The sequence below is a fragment of the Carcharhinus amblyrhynchos genome, chromosome 11 (assembly GCF_965287045.1).
Source record: "Carcharhinus amblyrhynchos chromosome 11, sCarAmb.v2.hapA, whole genome shotgun sequence".
Lineage (NCBI taxonomy): Eukaryota > Metazoa > Chordata > Chondrichthyes > Carcharhiniformes > Carcharhinidae > Carcharhinus > Carcharhinus amblyrhynchos.
In genome coordinates, this window is record NC_137334.1 from 54,752,688 (window position 1) to 54,771,638 (window position 18,951).

The 18,951-nt window shown below is 43.1% G+C and overlaps 1 protein-coding gene across 4 annotated transcripts in view; it reads left to right on the plus strand.

Annotated features, from left to right (window-relative positions):
- Positions 1 to 18,951, plus strand: part of LOC145350141 (protein TANC1-like) — a 160,624-nt gene that overhangs the window by 66,429 nt on the left and 75,244 nt on the right. For all 4 annotated transcript variants that reach the window (XM_080199118.1, XM_080199120.1, XM_080199121.1 and 1 more), the window contains exons 6-7: positions 4,372 to 4,502; positions 8,569 to 8,758. In XM_080199118.1, coding sequence (XP_080055244.1) covers positions 4,372 to 4,502; positions 8,569 to 8,758 — 321 coding nt within the window. The remainder of the gene's footprint in view (positions 1 to 4,371; positions 4,503 to 8,568; positions 8,759 to 18,951) is intronic.

Below are 18,951 nucleotides of genomic sequence, written 5' to 3' on the forward strand. Positions count from 1 at the left end.
TACACAGACCCCCAGGTCCCTCTGCACTGAAGCATGCTGCAGCTTTTCACCCTTTTAATAATAATCCCTCCTACTATTATTCCTACCAATGTGGATAACCTCACATTTGCTAACGTTATACTCCACCTGCCAGGTCCTTGCCCACTCAGAGTCTATCCAGATCTCTCTGCAGACTTTCTGCACCTTCCGCGCAATTTGCTTTTCCACTCGTCATCGTGTCATCAGCAAATTTTGTTACCCTACACTCAGCCCCCTCCTCCAGATCGTCTATGTAATTGGTAAACAGTTGAGGCCCCAGCACCGATCCCTGCGGCACTCCACTAGTCACCAACTGCCAACCAGAAAAGCACCCATTGATTCCAACACTCTGCTTCCTGTTAGACAACCAATCCTCTATCCACGCTAACACCTTACCCCCAGCTCCGTGCACCCTAACCTTTTGCAGCAACCTTTTGTGAGGCACCTTATCGAACGCCATCTGGAAATCTAAAAACACCACATCCACCGGTTACCCTCTGTCTACTGCACCAGTCACATACCCATAGAAATCCAATAAGTTCGTTAAACACGACTTCCCCTTCATGAATCCGTGCTGTGTCTGCTTGATCAGACTTTTCTAGGTGTCGTGCTATTTCTTCTTTGACAGATTCTAGCATTTTTCCAACTACGGACGTTAAGCTCACCGGCCGATAATTCCCTGCCTTTTGTCTACTACCCTTTTTAAACAGTGGCATAACATTAGCCGTTTTCCAATCTTCCGGCACTTCCCCAGAGTCCAGCAAATTTTGATAAATAGTTACTAAGACATCCGCTATCACCTCTGCCATTTCTTTCAGAACCCTGGGATGCATTCCATCCGGTCCCGGGGACTTGTCTACCTTCAGTCCTGTTAGTCTATCAAGCACTACCTCTCTAGTGACAGTAATTGCATTAAGGACCTTATCTTCCACCATCCTTCTATCTTCAATATTCGGCAAGCTATTTGTGTCCTCCTCCGTGAAGACCGACACAAAAAACTTATTTAAAGCCTCAGCCATTCCCTTGTTACTCACCACTAAATCCCCCCTCTCATCCTCCAAGGGTTCAACATTCACTCTAGCCAGTCTCCTCCTCCTATATATTTGTAAAAACTTTTACTTTTTTTTAATATTTAGAGCTAGTTTAGCTTCATACTCTATCTTTCCTTTCTTTATCGCTTTCTTAGTCATTCTTCGTTGTTTTTTAAAACTTTCCCAATCTTCTAATCGCCCACTAGTTTTAGCTGCTCTGAACGCATTAGCTTTTAATTTAATACTCTCCTTTATTTCCTTCGATAACCATGGCTGGTTATCTCTTCTCTTATGGTCCTTCTTTACCATCAGAATATATTTCTGCTGAGTACCGAAAAGGATCTCCTTAAAAATCCTCCACTGTTCCTCAGCCGTCCTACCAACCAATCTGCGCCCCCAATCTACATTCGCCAATTCTGCCCTCATCTTATCATACTCCCCTCTGTTCAAACAGAGGACGCAGGTTCCGGACCCTACTTTCTCATTCTCCATCTGCAACAGAAATTCAACCATACTATGATCACTTGTCCCAAGAGGATCCCTCACAAGAATTAAGTGGAGAAATAATACTGAAAATAGAAGCATGCTTATTAAAGTCATTTTAGGAACTTTTTTGCACTTGCGTTTTTATGGTGGCCTCTTTTTCCCCTTCCCCTGCTTTGGTGTGAGGTGCAAAAAGTACCTGTATTTCTAATCAATTGTAAAAGCATGATTTTATTGCTGGTTCAATTATATCTTCTTCCTAATTTTACTCTCAAAACATTACAGTTCATTTGCGTGGCCCACACGCGATGCTACAAGGAATGATTTTTATTACAATTTGTTCATGGGTCACGTGTAGCATGAAAATATCCCTGTGGAAGTTATTGTTATCCAATGAAGGTGCCTGTTACTCTTAACGTTTGCCTGTGATGCTTCCTTGTGGCAAGTGCTTTCAGGATTTCCAAGTCTTATCATAAACATTGTAATTTTTTGCAGTAACGCTGCTATGTGATGATGCATATCTTTTTCTCCATTCAAAATGTTTTCTGGAGAGAAAAGGCATCATTTATTTTCCTAGGAAGTGCAACTACAAATGTTTAAAATAAGGTCACATGCAATTTAAAATAACGACACATTTCACAAAGTGAAATAAATAAAAATTACGTAAACCCACTTTGGCAGAAGTAAGCTCAAGCAATTTAAGCTAGCAAGCAAAATTTCACAACAACAGAGTCATGGACTTGAAAACTTCCAGTCAGCAATTAGGAAAAAATGGAGGAAATTGCAAGATTAATACCTGGGTTACTGCTTTAGTTATTGATTTGCTCACTTATTATTCTCTTCTATTTATACGTCTCTTTCTCTGTGCATTTATTCTGCACATCTCACCTATATACTTCTAGAGCATGTTAGTCTGTCTCATACCTGAGCATTTTTATCTGTCTCTCTTTGTGTGCATTGATCAACTTTTCTTTCTTTCTTCACTTCTACATGTGTGTAAACACCACACAGGTAGTGACCCAAGGCCAGAATTGAAATTGGATCACTAGTTCTGTGAGGCAGCAGTGCTAGCCACTGTGCCACTATGCTCTCCCTCTTTCTCCCTCCTCCTCCCTCTTTATTATTTTTGACTGTCTCTTGTTTGGTTTTTAAAACTTCCCAATCCTCTGGTTTACCACTGATCCTGATGTAGAGACGCCAGTGTTGGACTGGGGTAAGCACAGTAAGAAGCTTCACAACACCAGGTTTATTTGGTAGCACAAGCCACAAGCTTTTGGAGCGCTGCCCTTCATTAAGTGAGTGGGAGTTCTGCTCACAAAGAGGGCATAAACTCATTTTACAAAATAATGGTTGAAATGCAAGTCTTTACAGATAATCAAGTTTTAAAGGTGCAGACAATGTGAGTGGAGAGAAGAATAAGCACAGATTAAACAGTGTGGTTTCCACACACATGAGGGCGGCCTCAACTGGGATCTTGGGTTCCTGTCACACGATCTGTAACCCCCACGACTTACCTGGGCTTGCAAAATCTCACCAACTGTCCTGGCTGGAGACAGTATCCATCTCTTTAACCTGTGCTTAACCCTCTCTCCACTCACATTGTCTGTACCTTTAAGACTTGATTACCTGGAAAGACTTGCATTCCAACCATTATTTTGTAAATTGAGTTTGTGTCTTTGTATGTACTGTTTATGAACAGAACTCCCACTCATCTGATGAAAGGGCAACGCTCTGAAAGCTTGTGGCTTGTGCTACCAAATAAACCTGTTGGACTTTATCCTGGTGTTGTGAGACTTCTTACCATGCTTACCACTAATCCCACAGTATAGCTACTGCCAGGGGGCCTAAAAACTACTGCCACTAGTGTTTGCTTCCCTTTGTCATTTCGTACCTCTACCCATATGGATTCTATATCATCTAATCCAAAATCATTTCTTGCTATCGTTTTTATTTACTTCATACTAACAAAGCTACCTTGCCACCCTTTCCTTCCTGTCTGTCCTTATGAAACATAGAACACTACAGCACAAACAGGCCCTTCGGCCCACTAGTTGCGCCGATCACTTCTATACCTACTAAGCCATGGACCTATCTATAAATAGAAAGGTCTATTTCTATTTAGAAAGGTCTAGAATAGTTCCTACAATTTTGTGACAGATTGTCATTAACTTATGGGAGTAGCTTCTAGATTACCAATCATATGCTAGGTAAAAAATTTTTGTTCACCTTAATGTAAAAATACTAATAGTTGCTGATCATCTGAAAATTGTGAACTGGGTCATTATATTCTGGAGTACTAAGTTTTTCTACAAAGTAAGCATACTGTTTTAAATCTGAATTTACTTGAATGAACAATAGGAAATTGAGCAGAAAATGTTTTGTATGCAAAATTTCAATGACAAATGCATTGGAGCACTAAGGCAGGTAGTACTTAACACGAGCATAAAGGGTATGAGAACAAAATGCAGGAAACACTCAGCAGGGCAGACAACTGTTGGGAGGAAAAAAACTTTCCCAGTTCTGGGGAAGTGTTGAATACTTTCTTGATGCATTTAACCTGACATACTGAGTACTTTCAGCATTTGTTGTATATTTTTAAAAATTTGCATCTGCTTTATTTTGCTTTATGTTTGTAAATGGCATAAACTTGTGCAACATGCAATTAATTTAACATTATTGCTTTTGTACTAAATCAGCATCAAAAAATAAGATGAAAATATATTTTGGTAATATATGACAGACTAGTATATATAATGGTAATGTATAAACCAGCTCTGTAAACAAAAATCTACAATTAAGATGGTAGTAAATTGAATAACTGCAGATATTTCTCTCCCAGAGCCACAGAAGAGTCATGAACGAAGTTCCTCCCCAGCTGCTCAGGAACTGATGACGAGATTGGGCTTTCTGTTGGGAGAAGGGATTCCAAGTTCTAGTCGAATACCTTTGGAAGAGAAAAATGAAAAAATGGTATGATTCCATAAGGAAAAGAATCAACATGCGTTTATTTTTTAACAGGAAAGACGCTACTTGATATATAATTTGGCGTTATAATGCCATTTAGGTGAAACAATTTGATTTTGCGCAAGTTACCATCGAACATGACAGCACAGAAACAGTCTTTTTGGCCCTTCTTGGCTGTGCCAAACCATTTTTTTGCCTAGTCCCACTGACCTGCAACTGGACTGTATCCCTCCACACTCCTTTTCATCCACAGGTTTTAAGTCGGTCCGCCTTGTGTCCAACGAGGGGCATACACGCGATGGGTCGTACTTGGGCTGCTCTTGGTTGTTCGAGATTGGCCTAGTGCTTCATGTCGCTAGTGTGTGCCTAAACTGGACCAGATACTGGGCAAGATGACAGCTCAGTGACTATCACTGATTGCTGTGCAGACACATGGATTTGGGCCAGTGTCTGTGGGAGTTTGCGCATTCTCCCCGTGCTTGCGTGGGTTTTCTCCGGGTGCTCTGGTTTCCTCCCACACCCCAAAGGTGTGCTGTTAGGCTGATTGGCAGTAATAAATTGTCCCTAAATTAGTTTCCCTCAATGTGGATGGCCATAAAACATTAGACAAGGGTCATGGGTGGAGGGGGGGACTGGTGGTGTTAAGATGGCGGCGTGGGCTTGTTGGGCCGAAGGGCCTGTTTCCCGGGCTGTTTTTGTTCTTTGTTCTGTCATCCACGTACCTGTCCAAGTTTTTCTTAAATGTTAAAAGTGAGCCTGCATTTACCACTTCATCTGGCAGCTCATTCCACACTCCCACCACTGTGTGAAGAAGCCCCCCCTAATATTCCCTTTAAACTTTTCCCCCTTCACTCTTAACCCATGTCCTCTAGTTTTTTTTTCTCCCCTAGCTCAGTGGAAAAAGCCTGCTTGCATTCACTCTACCTATACCCATCATAATTTTATATACCTTATTCTTCTACGCTCCAGGGAATAAAGTCCTAACTTATTCAATCTTTCTCTTAACTCAGTTTCTCAAGTCCCGTAAACCTTCTCTGCACTCTTTCAACCTTATTAATATCCTTCCTGTAATTAGATGACCAAAACTGCACACAATACTCTAAATTCGGCCTCACCAATGTCTTATACAGCCTCAGTAAAAAGTCTGACAACACCAGGTTTAAGTCCAACCGATTTATTTGATAGTACACTCATTAGCTTTCGGGGTTAGTACCTTTGCCAGGTGAATGGAGAGCTCTGACCTCAGACAGAGCATATGAAGCACAGACAGTTTACAGATTACTGATTAGAATGCAAATCTTTGCACCTAACCTGCTGTTCAAGTCTTAAAGTGGCCGACAACGTGAGTGGAAGGAGCACTGATCACAGGTTAAAGAGATGTGTATTGTCTCCAGACAGTACAGGAAGTGAGGTTTTGCAAACCCAGGCAACTCATGGGGGTTACAGATAGTGCGACATGAACCCAAGATCCTTGTTGAGACCGTCCTCGTGTGTGGAACTTGGCTATCAGTCTCTGCTCAGCGACTCTGCGCTGTCATGTGTCGTGAAGGCCGCCTTGGAGAACGCTTACCCGAAGGTCAGAGGCTGAATGCCCGTGACCACTGAAGTGTTCGCCAACAGGAAGGGAATAGTCTTGCCTGGTGATTGTTGAGCGATGTTCATTCATCTGTTGTCATAGCGTCTGCATGGTCTCCCCAGTGTACCATGCTTCGGGACATCCTTTCTTGCAACGTATCAGGTAGGCAACGTTGGCCGGGTACACGGTAAATACTCTTGCAACTCGGCCAACCTTGTCTACCTGATACGTTGCAAGAAAGGATGTCCCGAAGCATGGTACACTGGGGAGACCATGCAGACACTATGACAACAGATGAATGAACATCGCTTGACAATCACCAGGCAAGACTGTTCCCTTCCTGTTGGCGAACACTTCAGTGGTCACGGGCATTCAGCCTCTGACCTTCGGGTAAGCGTTCTCCAAGGCGGCCTTCACGACACATGACAGCGCAGAGTCGCTGAGCAGAGACTGATAGCCAAGTTCCGCGCACATGAGGACGGTCTCAACAAGGATCTTGGGTTCATGTCACACTATCTGTGACCCCCATGAGTTGCCTGGGTTTGCAAAACCTCACTTACTGTACTGTCTGGAGACAATACACATCTCTTCAACCTGTGATCAGTGGTCCTTCCACTCACATTGTCAGCCACTTTAAGACTTGAACAGCAGGTTAGGTGTAAAGATTCGCATTCTAATCAGTAATCTGTAAACTGTCTGTGCTTTATATGCTCTGTCTGAGGCCAGAACTCTCCGTTCACCTGACGCAGGGACTAACCCTGAAAGCTAGTGAGTGTACTATCGAATAAATTGGTTGGACTTAAACCTGGTGTTGTCAGACTTTTTACTGTGTTTACCCCAGTCCAACGCCGGCATATCCACATCATTATACAGCCTCACCATAACATTCCAACTCTTATACTCAATACTTAGATTTATACAGGCCTAAGTACTAAAAGCACTCTTTATGACCCTATCTACCTGTGACACCACTTTTAGGGAATTATGTATTTGTATTCCCAGATCCCTCTGTTCTACTGCATTCTTCAGTGTCCTACCATTTACCTTATATGTTCTACCTTGGTTTGTCCTTCCAAAGTGCAATACCTCACATTTGTCTGCATTAAACTCCATTTGCCATTTTTCTAACTGGTCCAAATCCCTCTGCAAGCTTTGAAAACCTTCCTCACTATCCACCATACCTGCAATCTTTGCATCATCAGCAAATTTGCTAATCCAATTTACCACATTATCATCCAGATCATTGATATAGATGACAAACAACAATGGACCCAGCACTGATCCCTGTGGCACACCACTCAGAGAAGCAATCCTCTACTACCACTCTCTCTGGCTTCTTCCATTGAGCCAATGTCTAATCTGTTTTATTACCTCTCCATGTATACCTAGCGACTGAACCTTCCTAACTAACCTCCCATGTGGGACCTTGTCACAGGCCTTACGGAAGTCCATGTAGACAACGTCCACTGCCTTCCCTTCATCTTTCCTGGTAACCTTCTCAAAAAACTCTAAAAGATTGGTTAAACATGACCTACCATGCACAAAGCCATGTTGACTCTCCCTAATAAGTCCCTGTCCATCCAAATATTTGTAGATCCTATCTCTTGGTACTCCTTCCAATAATTTACCTACTACTGATGTCAAATTTACCCACCTATAACTTTCCAGATTACTTTTTGAGCCTTTTTTAAACAACGGAACAACATGAGCTATCCTCCAATCATCCAGCATCTCACGTGTGGATACTGACATTTTAAATATGTCTGCCAGGGCCCCTGCAATTTCAACACTAGTCTCCTTCAAGGTCTGAGGGAATACTCTGTCCACTCCGGGGGATTTATCTGCTCTGATTTGCCTCAAGACAGCAAGCACCTCCTCCCCTTTAATCTGTTTAGGTTCCATGACCTCCCTACTTGTTTGCCTTATTTCCATAGACTCCATGCCAGTTTCCTTAGTAAATATGGATGCAAAAAATTCATTTAATATCTTCCCCATTTCTTTTGGTTCCACACGTAGCCGACCACTCTGACCTTCAAGAGGACCAATTTTATCCCTTACGATCCTTTTGCTCTTAATATATCTATAGTTACAAAGTTATTTATTGGTTAAGATTTACCTGAACTGTATGAAATAAGTTGATTTGTCATAATTTTTGGTAGCAATTTAGTACTTCCAATATTATTTGATTTTGGATTTTATTTAATATTCACTTGGAAACATTTTAAAATTACAATTTTACTCACCATCTCACTTTCCTGTGCTCGCTCATACTCTTATTAGAATTTTCTTCCCTCTCCCCCTCCTACCCATATGATTTGCCCCCTTTTTTCATTTTGCATTCTACCCTGCTCTCTCTTTCTCTCTCTCCCTCCATCCGGGTTCAATCATCTTTTGCCTTTAATCCTGTTTGACCTGCTGGACTTTACTTATTAGTTATCAAATCATTATTCTATAAATATTTGATTTCTACAACTAAATGTTTTATGTTTTTCACAGTTTTCAACTGGTGTTCAGGGAATCAGTCCGTCTTCAACACTCACGAGCAGCACTGCATCCCCAGGCACTGACAGCCCATGCTCAACCCTGAATAGCTGCATCAGCAAACCACCACCAAAAAAACCCAGTCCCTGTGGAACTATTGCCAGCTTAAGCTCCACACTGGAAAGCAAGGATAGTGGCATCATAGGTAAGAGATTTGTGTTCTTGAAAATGTGTAATGCCTATACATTGGATGGATTTTACAACTTTGCTTGGGCAAGGCTCGTAAAATCCCGCCTGAGGCCAACAGAGAATTCATTCTGCGAGCTTCACCTGCCCCGATTCCGGGGCAGGCAAGGCAGTAAAATTCCGGCCACTACCTTCAATTCTTGATTATCACTTCGTTACTTGAAAGCGTATTAATTATTCTTAAAACTATTTTGTATGGTATAATCCAGATGTGAGAAAACAGCAGATATTGTTTGTTTTAATTGGATACAATTATTTTGAAATTGATGGTGTACCATATTCAATTCCTCTGCCACTGACAAACCGTGGCAGCAGTGTATTCCATCTACAAGATGCACTGTAGTAACTCACCGACGTTCCTTAGGCAGCACATTCCAAACCCATGACCACTACCATCTAGAAGAATGAGCAACAGATACCTGGTAACACTACTACCTGGAGGTTCCCCAGGATGTCGTTCACCTCATTCACCATTCTAACTTGTAAATAAATTGCTGTTCCCTCACTGTCACTGGGTCAAAATCCTGGAACTCCCTCCCTAACAGTACTGTGGGTGTACTTAAACCTCATGGGCTGCGGCAATTCATGAAGGCAGCTCACCACCAACTTCTGAAGAGCAACTAGGGCTGGGTAATAAATGCTGGCCTAGCCAGCAATGCCCACATCCCATAAAGAGTCCAAAGATGTGCAGGTTAGGTTGATTGACCATGCTAAATTGACCCTACTGTCAGGAGATTAGCAGGGTAATGTGTTGGGTTATGGGAATAGGGCTTGAGTGGGATTGTGAAGGTTAATGCGCAGGTTCAGTCAGCAGTTAAGAAGGCAAATGCAATGTTAGCATTCGTGTTGAGAGGGCTACAATACAAGAACATGGATGTACTTCTGAGGGCTGTAGAAGGCTCTGGTCATACTCCATTTGGAGTCTAGAGCAGTTTTGGGCCCCATACCTAAGGACATTCGCAAGAATGATCTGTGGAATGAAGAATTTGTCATATGAGGGACGAGTGAGGACTCTGGGTCTGTACTCATTAGAGTTTAGAAGGATGAGACGGGATCTTATTGAAAGTTGCAGCATACTATGAGACCGGGGTAGAGTGGATGTGGAGAGGGTGTTTCCACAATTAGGAAAAACTAGAAGCAAAGGGCACAACCTCAGGCTAAAGGGAGGACCCTTTAAAACAGATGAGGAGGAGTTTCTTCAGCCAGAGTGTGTTGAATCTGTGGAACTCTTTGCCTCAGAATTGATTTGTCTTTAAGACAGCGATAGATAGGTTCTTGATTAAAGAAAAAGACAGGAGAATGGGGATGAGAAAAATATCAGCCGTGATTGAATGGCAGAGCAGACTTGATGGGCCAAGTGGCTAATTCTGCTCCTATTGATATAGATTTGATGGGCCGAGTGGCCACCTCTTGTACTGTTGGGATTCTATGAAATGAATTAAACCCACCTCGATGAAGTGTAAATCCTATTGCTTGGTTCTTTCTGATGGTATTCATGACGGTGTGGTTATTATTATTTGATCTTTCCCTTGAACGTACACTATGATGGAGTCATAGCTTTTCAATCTTACTGTGTACTGCTGCATTCCAGGCAGCATCTTTGCAATTTCTTTCATGTTCAGAAGTGTGCCTGGTGGCTTATAGTCTGTTTTGATTTCAAAATGAAATCCCATAATGTTTGAAATTTTTTCCCACTACCAAATTGTTGCTAATGCTTTTTTTATAATGGCATATCAATGTTCTGTTTCTGTTAGTGACCTAGAGGCATAGTAGACTGGTCTATGCTTTTCATCTCTGTACTTGATATAAAACTACCCCTATTTGCTGCTACTTTGGTTGGTAATTCTTGATCGCAACGTGCCAGGATTTCAGAAGAGATTAAAAATTGTTATATCCCATTGAAAGTATTTTGCTTGGCCACATTGCAGCACCACTGTTGACCGTCTCAACAGCTCAATGGTTCATTTAACCTTTGTTAGGTTTGGTAGGAATTTACCGCTTGATTGACCATTCCAAGGAATCTTTGAAGCTCAGTTCCTTTTTTGTGTTTACTTTTATTTATGTGCATCAGCTGACTATCACCATAAGTCATGATGTGGGTATGCCGGTGTTGGACTGGCGTAAACACAGTAAAAAGTCTGACAACACCAGGTTTTAGTCCAACCTATTTATTTGATAATATACTCTTAGTATATTTAGTATACTTAGTATATTTAGTGAGTATATTATCAAATAAATAGGTTGGACTAAAACCTGGTGTTGTCAGACTTTTTACTGTGTATCACCATAAGACCATAAGTGGTTGGTGCCACATGACCAAGAAACTTGATCTTGGTTTGGCAAACTCTCATTTTTTTATGCAGTGTTAGGTCTGTATCTTGTAATACCCTTGGAACTGATTTGATTTTGTGATCATGCTCTTCTTTTGTGGAGCCATGTATGTCGTTCGTGTAGTATGTTATTTCTCCAGGCTTTTTATTGTGAGATGTGTTCTCTGGAAAAACTCTGGAATGGACCTTATTCCAAATTGCAATCTATTGAAATAGTAATGACCTAATGCTGTTATAAAAGTTGTCAGCAATCTGGATTCTTTCTCCAGAGACAAATGCCAAAACTGATCATTCACATCAGTTTGGCAAATAAAGTATTTTTGGCTAGTTTGGCAAGGCTGTCATCCACTGAGGCCATCCACAGATTTATTTTGAGTTCAATCCACGCAAGGTTGTTTGACTTTGGAATTGTAAACAGTCTTGAATACCATTTTGTTGGCATTGGGACTGGTGAGATAACCCCCTTGCTGCTGCATCAGTTCAATTTCACCCTGACTCCGAGTGGGTAAGGAATTAATCTTGGTGTAAAGAAGCAAATTGGTTTAGCATCAGCTCATAGAGAGATTTGGTACTTGGTCTTTAGCATCCCTAGACCTATAAACAATCTTAGAAATTAATTTCAAAATGTACTGCTGTAAGTTATCACTGGTAACTTTGTCTACTTTATGGGTTAATTTTGCATTTAGGCATGCCTCCTTGCTTAGTAGAGAGCACTCTTGACTTTGAATGAGAGTTCAATGATTTCTTTATATTTCAGCTTTGCCATGAATTTGACCTTTGACTTTTAATAGATGAGTCTTGTAACGTAATCTGTTTGAACCGTTTGACTTCATCTGGAAAAAAACAGAAACCCCATCTGCTGTATCTAATTTTAAACTTCGGAGAATAGTTTTCAGCAAGTGCAGCCAATGCTTGCAGTTGGGCTTCTGTAATTGAGTAGCACTTGCCAAACAATCCTGAGTATGCTAACAGCTGGATGAACAACCAATTTAAGATAATCAAGTTCATAATGTGGCTGACTTATACTTGTTAGAAGGAACATGCATGCAAATGTAGGGACCTGTTCTTTCAATACAAAAAGAATATGTTCCAGCTTTGCACCTTTTTAATTACCTAGGAAGTTGGGGAGCCTATAGTTTCCCATTGCTTTCTCCATGGCAAAGTCTTGAGAATTGCTTTGTCAACCAATTTGCTCCTTTTTCTCCTGTAGTGTGAGTTGTGATCATTTAAAAATTTGGCATTCATGCATTTGTCCTGAGTATTGCAAGATGAAAAGTTTCATCATGGTTGCTCTTAGTGTCCAGATTATATTTATTAGCCATGGTAAATGCATGGAGTTTTAGTGATAGGCTGGCAGGGTAGACCTGGGTGAGATGCTGAGTTGGTGCAGATTTTAAGAACATAAGAACATAAGAAATAGGAGCAGGAGTAGGCCATCTAGCCCTTCGAGCCTGCCCCGCCATTCAATAAGATCATGGCTGATCTGTTGTGGCTCAGTTCCACTTTCCCACCCTCTCCCCATAACCCTTAATCCCCTCTCTTATCAAGAACCCATCAACCCGCTTCTTAAAAATATTTAGCGAGGCAGCCTCCACCACTTCAACGGGCAGAGAATTCCAGAGATTCACCACCCTTTGAGTGAAGAAGTTCCTCCTCAACTCCGTTCTAAACCGCCTCCCCTTTATCTTGAGGCTGTGCCCCCTAGTCCTACTGTCTTTTTTGAGCGGGAAGAGTCTCTCCACCTCTATCCTATCCATCCCATTCATCATCTTATACGTCTCAATGAGATCTCCCCTCATTCTTCTAAACTCTAACGAGTACAAGCCCAGTTTATTCAGCCTCTCCTCATAGCTCAATCCCCTCAACTCCGGTATCAGCCTAGTAAACCTCCTCTGCACTCCCTCCAGGGCCAAAATATCCTTGCGCAGGTGCGGCGCCCAAAACTGCACACAGTACTCCAGCTGCGGCCTCACCAATGCCCTATACAGCTGCAGCAAGACCTCCCTACTTTTATATTCAATCCCCCTCGCTATGAAGGCCAGCATCCCATTCGCCTTCCTGACCACCTGCTGCACCTGCAAGCTGGGTTTTTGCGACTCATGCACAAGGACCCCGAGCGACCACCTGCTGCACCTGCAAGCTGGGTTTTTGCGACTCATGCACAAGGACCCCGAGGTCCCTCTGCACCGTCGCCTGCTGCAGTTTTTCGCCACGTAAGTAATAGTCCTTCCTACCATTCTTCCTACCAAAGTGGACCACCTCACACTTGCCAACATTAAATTCCATTTGCCATTTCCTGGCCCATTCGCCCAGCCTATCTAGATCCTTCTGCAGACTCTCCACACCCTCCGCACAATTTGCCTTTCCCCCAATCTTGGTGTCATCAGCAAATTTCGACACCCTGCACTCGGTTCCCTCCTCCAGATCATCTATATAAATGGTAAATAGCTGAGGCCCCAGCACCGACCCCTGGGGCACCCCACTAGTCACCAACCACCAATCCGAATAGCACCCATTGACCCCCACTCTCTGCCTCCTATTTGACAACCAATCCTCTATCCACGCTAACACCCTACCCCCAACTCCATGCCCCCTGACCTTCTGCAATAACCTCTTGTGAGGTACCTTGTCAAACGCCTTCTGAAAATCCAGAAAGACCACATCCACCGGCTCTCCTCTATCCACTGCCCTAGACACATCCTCATAGAACTCCAGTAAATTTGTCAGACACGACTTCCCTTTAATGAAACCGTGTTGCGTCCGCCCTATCAAGCAATTCCCTTCAAGATGCCTCGCAATTTCCTCCTTAATGACGGATTCTAACATTTTACCTACCACAGACGTTAAACTAACCGGCCTATAATTCCCCGCCTTTTGCCTGGCACCCTTCTTAAACAACGGCGTAACATTAGCCGTTTTCCAATCTTCCGGCACTTCCCCGGAATCCAGCAACGTCTGGAAAATAACCACCAAGGCATCCACTATCACCTCCGCCATTTCTTTCAGAACCCTCGGATGCATTCCATCCGGTCCTGGGGACTTGTCCACAATCAGCCCCTCCAGTCTGTCGAGCACCACCTCTCTAGTAACAGTAATGTCATTAAGACCCTCCATTCCTACCACCTTTCCATCGCTAACACCCGGCAAATTATTCACGTCCTCCTCCGTGAAGACAGAAACAAAAAAGTTATTCAAGACCTTAGCCATATCCCCATCCCCTACCACTAGCTCCCCTTTCTCATCCTCTAAAGGACCAACGTTCACCTTAGCCAGCCTCTTCCTTTTTATATATTTATAAAAACTCTTGCTATCCTTTTTTATATTAAGTGCTAGCCCAGCCTCATAGCTTCTCCTACCCTCCTTTATCAACTTCTTTGTCAATCTTTGTTGACATTTAAACCTTTCCCAATCCTCTTCTCGCCCACTACTCTTAGCTACTCTAAATTCCTCCGCTTTTAATTTAACACTTTCCTTCACCTCCTTCGTTATCCACGGCTTATTACCTCTCTTCCTACTGTCCTTTTTAACCATCGGAATAAATTTCTGCTGAGCACCAAGAAAGATCTCCTTAAAGATCCTCCACTGCTCCTCAGCAGACCTACCTTCCAACGCACTCCCCCAGTCCACATTCGCCAATTCTTCTCTCATCCTACCATACTCCCCTCTATTCAAACAAAGGACGCGTGTCCGGGAACCCACTTTCTCCTCCTCCATCTGCACCAGAAACTCCACCATACAATGATCACTCTCTCCAAGAGGATCCTTCACCGCAAGGTCCCTAATTCTACCCGCCTCATTACATAGCACCAGATCCAAGATAGCTCGCTCCCTCGTCGGCTCCAACACACACTGTTCAAGGAAATTATCCCGGCAGCATTCCAAGAACTCCTCCTCGAGCCCACCTCGTCCAACATGGGTCGACCAATCAATATGCAGATTGAAATCTCCCATAACTACTGCCGTCCCATTCCTGCACGCCGCACTTATTTGCGTGTTAACAGCCCGCCCCACCTCCAGATCATTATTCGGGGGCCTATAGACGACACCCACCAGCGTCTTCCTCCCTTTGCTGTTCCTAATCTCCACCCACAACGATTCCACGTTCTGCTCTTTGGCTCCGATATCATCCCTTGCTACCACCCTGATGCTATCCTTAATCAGCAGAGCTACGCCACCCCCTCTTTCCTCCTGCCTATCCTTCCTAAACACTTGATAGCCCTGTACATTCATCTCCCAGTCCCTGTCACCTTGCAGCCACGTCTCTGTAATGGCCACCAGATCGTATCCTTTTGTGTCGATCTGCGCCACCAGCTCATCCACTTTATTCCGAATGCTTCGTGCATTCAGATAAAGCGCTTTCATCCCAGCCTTCACCTGGACCCTATTTGCCGTAACGCCACCAATTGGGACATCCTCGTCCTCTTCCCTTACCTGTACCCTATCCTTAACTTTAGACCTCGTAGCGTCACCTACCCTCGCACCCTCCCCCCCCCTAATTAGATTAAAGCCCTGTCTACAGTCCTCTTTACTCGATTCGCCAACACTCTGGTCCCAGCACGATTCAGACCAACCCCATCCCGCCCGAACAAGTCCCACCTACCCCAATACTGGTGCCAATGCCCCATAAATTCGAACCCATTCCTCCCACACCAATCCCTGAGCCACCCATTCACTTCCTTTATCCTGTCAATCCTACGCCCGTCTGCACTCAGTTCAGGCAGTAGCCCAGAGACGACCACCTTGTCGGTTCTACTTTTTAATTCCATTCCCAGCTTTTCATACTCCCTCCCCAGATCCTCAGTCCGCACTTTGCCTACGTCGCCGGCACCCACATGTACTACAACGACCGGGTTCTCACCCTCCCACTCCAGGTTCCTCTGCAGCCCAGCTGCGACATCCTGTTATGGGCTGAATGGCCACCTTTGGCATTGTAGGGATTCTTTGATCAGACTTCTTTTCAGTAATGTTCCCTATTAGAACCATAGAACTTATACAGTGTAGCAGGAAGCCATGCAGCCCATCGAATCTACACTGACTCTCCAAAGGAGCATCTTATCCAGATCCACTCTTGCCCCATCCCTGTAATCCTGTGTATTTAGCACGGCTAATTCCCCCTAAACTACACATCTTTGGACACTAAAGGAATTTTAATATAGCAAGTCTGCCTGGGAAAACACAGACTCAGGGACAGTCTACAACCTCCACAAAGACAGTCACCCAAGGTCAAAATTGAACACAAGTCCCTGGCACTATGAGGCAGCAGTGCTAACCACATTGTGCTGATATACCATGCTGACATTGTGTACTACCAAGCAACATTTTGTATTCTTTCAAAGAATGTGGGCATCCCTAGCCAGGCCAATATTTATTACCAATCCCCAATTGCCCTTGAGGAAGCAATGGTGAACTGCCAGTAGTTCGATGCAACTGTCAGTTTGACGCTAGGTCAATGCAGAGAATATTTTTAAGCATCAACCACAATGCTGTGGGCGTAATTCACATATGGGCTAGATCAAGTTCGGGCCAGGGAAGGATGGCAAATTTCCTTTCCAAAGGATATTCGTATCTGATGCACAATCAATTGTTTCATGATCACTGGAACTAAGATAGCTTTTAATTCAAGATTTAATTGAATTTAAATGATGAAATTTGAAATTGTGTGCACAGCATTAGTTTGGGCTTCTGTATTACTAGTCCGGTGACAATGGGCCATAACTTCTGAACTCCCCACTATTGGATTGGTGGGTTCCCCAAAGATATGTTCCTTTTAGAACTTCCCAGAAGTGCAAACTTTGCCTGGGCAATTACCCTGTGCTAAGGAACCCCCATAGCCCCAATTTTCACCCCCATCCTCCTGTTCCAATTCCCTATCCTCAACCTGCCCAGGTCTGCTTCCCCCCTCTCCCCACACTAAAATCTATCCATATACCTTAGACACTTCTTCCTAGTCTGTCAAGGAGCTTTAAACTTTGTGACTTTCAACTTGTCTGGTTTATGGCAGCTAGTGCTATGAATAAAGGGAGCATGTCCTCCTTCAGTTTGATGGAGCTAGACCTTGGGGATGAGCTGCGCTGTTTGGATATCACCTGACCTGCGTACAAAGTTTGGGCCAGAAAGAGTGGAAGGAAAAAATGCAATTAATTGGGCACGGAATGGCAGTTGTATTGGATTGACATTCCAAGGAAGTTGTGGTCCATTACCACAATGCCACCACTCCTCCAAGAAGATGGACTGATATTATATATTTATTATTGGTTTGATTGGCTAATGTTCTCCACTGCTTGTATTCCTACTTCAAACTTTTGTACTCTGCTCCTGGTCTGATCTGGGTATGTCCACTCACCACTATTGCTTTGACAATCTTCACCATAATGCCTACTTTGATTTTTCTCTTACTTTCTTCTGTTGGAACGTTTGAGTATTTTGTATGTGCCCAGACCTGATGGCTACTTTTATGATGGTCTAAATTTACCCAAAAAAGCTGATTTTTTTTTCAATTTTCCTGATCAGCGAAGTTTGAATTGCTAAACTTGAGCACATAGTCTAGGAAACTACGTAACATATGTAAATTAACAATAGTACAATTACAAAGTACGCAAAAGCCATTTCGTCTATTGAACCCACTCCATCCAGAGTCAATGTATGAATGTTTCCTAATGAGCTTCCTTATCGCATCTTTAAGTGCGTGTTAGAAACATAGAATTGTTGCAACACAGAAGGAGCTATTTGCCCTGTTGTCTGTGCCAGCTCTCCAAGAGTAATCCTCAGCCCTTTCTCCGTAGCCTTGCAACTTTTTTCTCTTGAGGTCCTTATCCAAATCCCTTATGAAAGCTAGAATGGAATCTGCCTCTGTCACATTCTTGGGCATTACATTCCAGATCCTAACTACCTGCGCATTAAAATATTCTTCCACACATCACCTTTAATTCTTTTGCCATTCACCTTAAGTCAGTGTCTTGTTTCTTGACCCTTCCACCGCTGGGACAGTTTCCCCCTATCTACTCTGTCTAGACTGTTTTATCAAATTTCCTCTCAACCGTCTCTAATCTCTTCACGTGACTGAAGTCCTTCATACCTGGAATTATTCTTGTAGATCTTCTGCACTTTCCTGCATCCTTCCTAAAGTGTGCCTAGAATTGGACGCTACTCAAATTGAGACTGAACCATTGTTCTATAAAGGTGGTTCAAAACATCCTTATTGTACACCATGCCTCTATTTATAAAATGTAGGATCCGAAACAAAAACAGAAAATGCTGGAAAATCTTAGCAGGCCTGATAGCATCTGTGGAGAAAGAATAGAGGCAACATTTTGAGTCTGAATGATCCTTTGTTAGAGCGCCTAGGATCCAAAATGCTCTTTTAAACCTTTTCTCAGCCTGCCTTGCCATCTTCAATGATTTGTGCACGTTTACCTGCCAGATCTGTTACTGTACTCCTTTAGAATTGCATCCTTCATTTTATGTAGCTTTTTGTTCTTATTTATCACTTCAGAATGCACAGGGCATTATTTGCTGTTTGTGGGCAAGTGGCTATCATCCCTGTAAATTGCATGTTTAAAAATGGCCCAGAAGCAGGGACACACCAACAAGCCTGGTGGGAATTGCGGGCCTGCCACCTCTGGTCTCACCTCTGTCACTGTTTAAAAATTTTGACCCTGTAGTTGTCAGTATCAGAGAAATAATGATAGTGATCATTGACAGTCTTCCTTCGTTATCACCACAGAATCTGACCATCGTGTTTTAGAAGTCACAGAGTAGCCATATGGACTGGTTACCTTTTCCTAGGTAGAATTTTTTTCATTTATTGTCACGATGTCTTCTG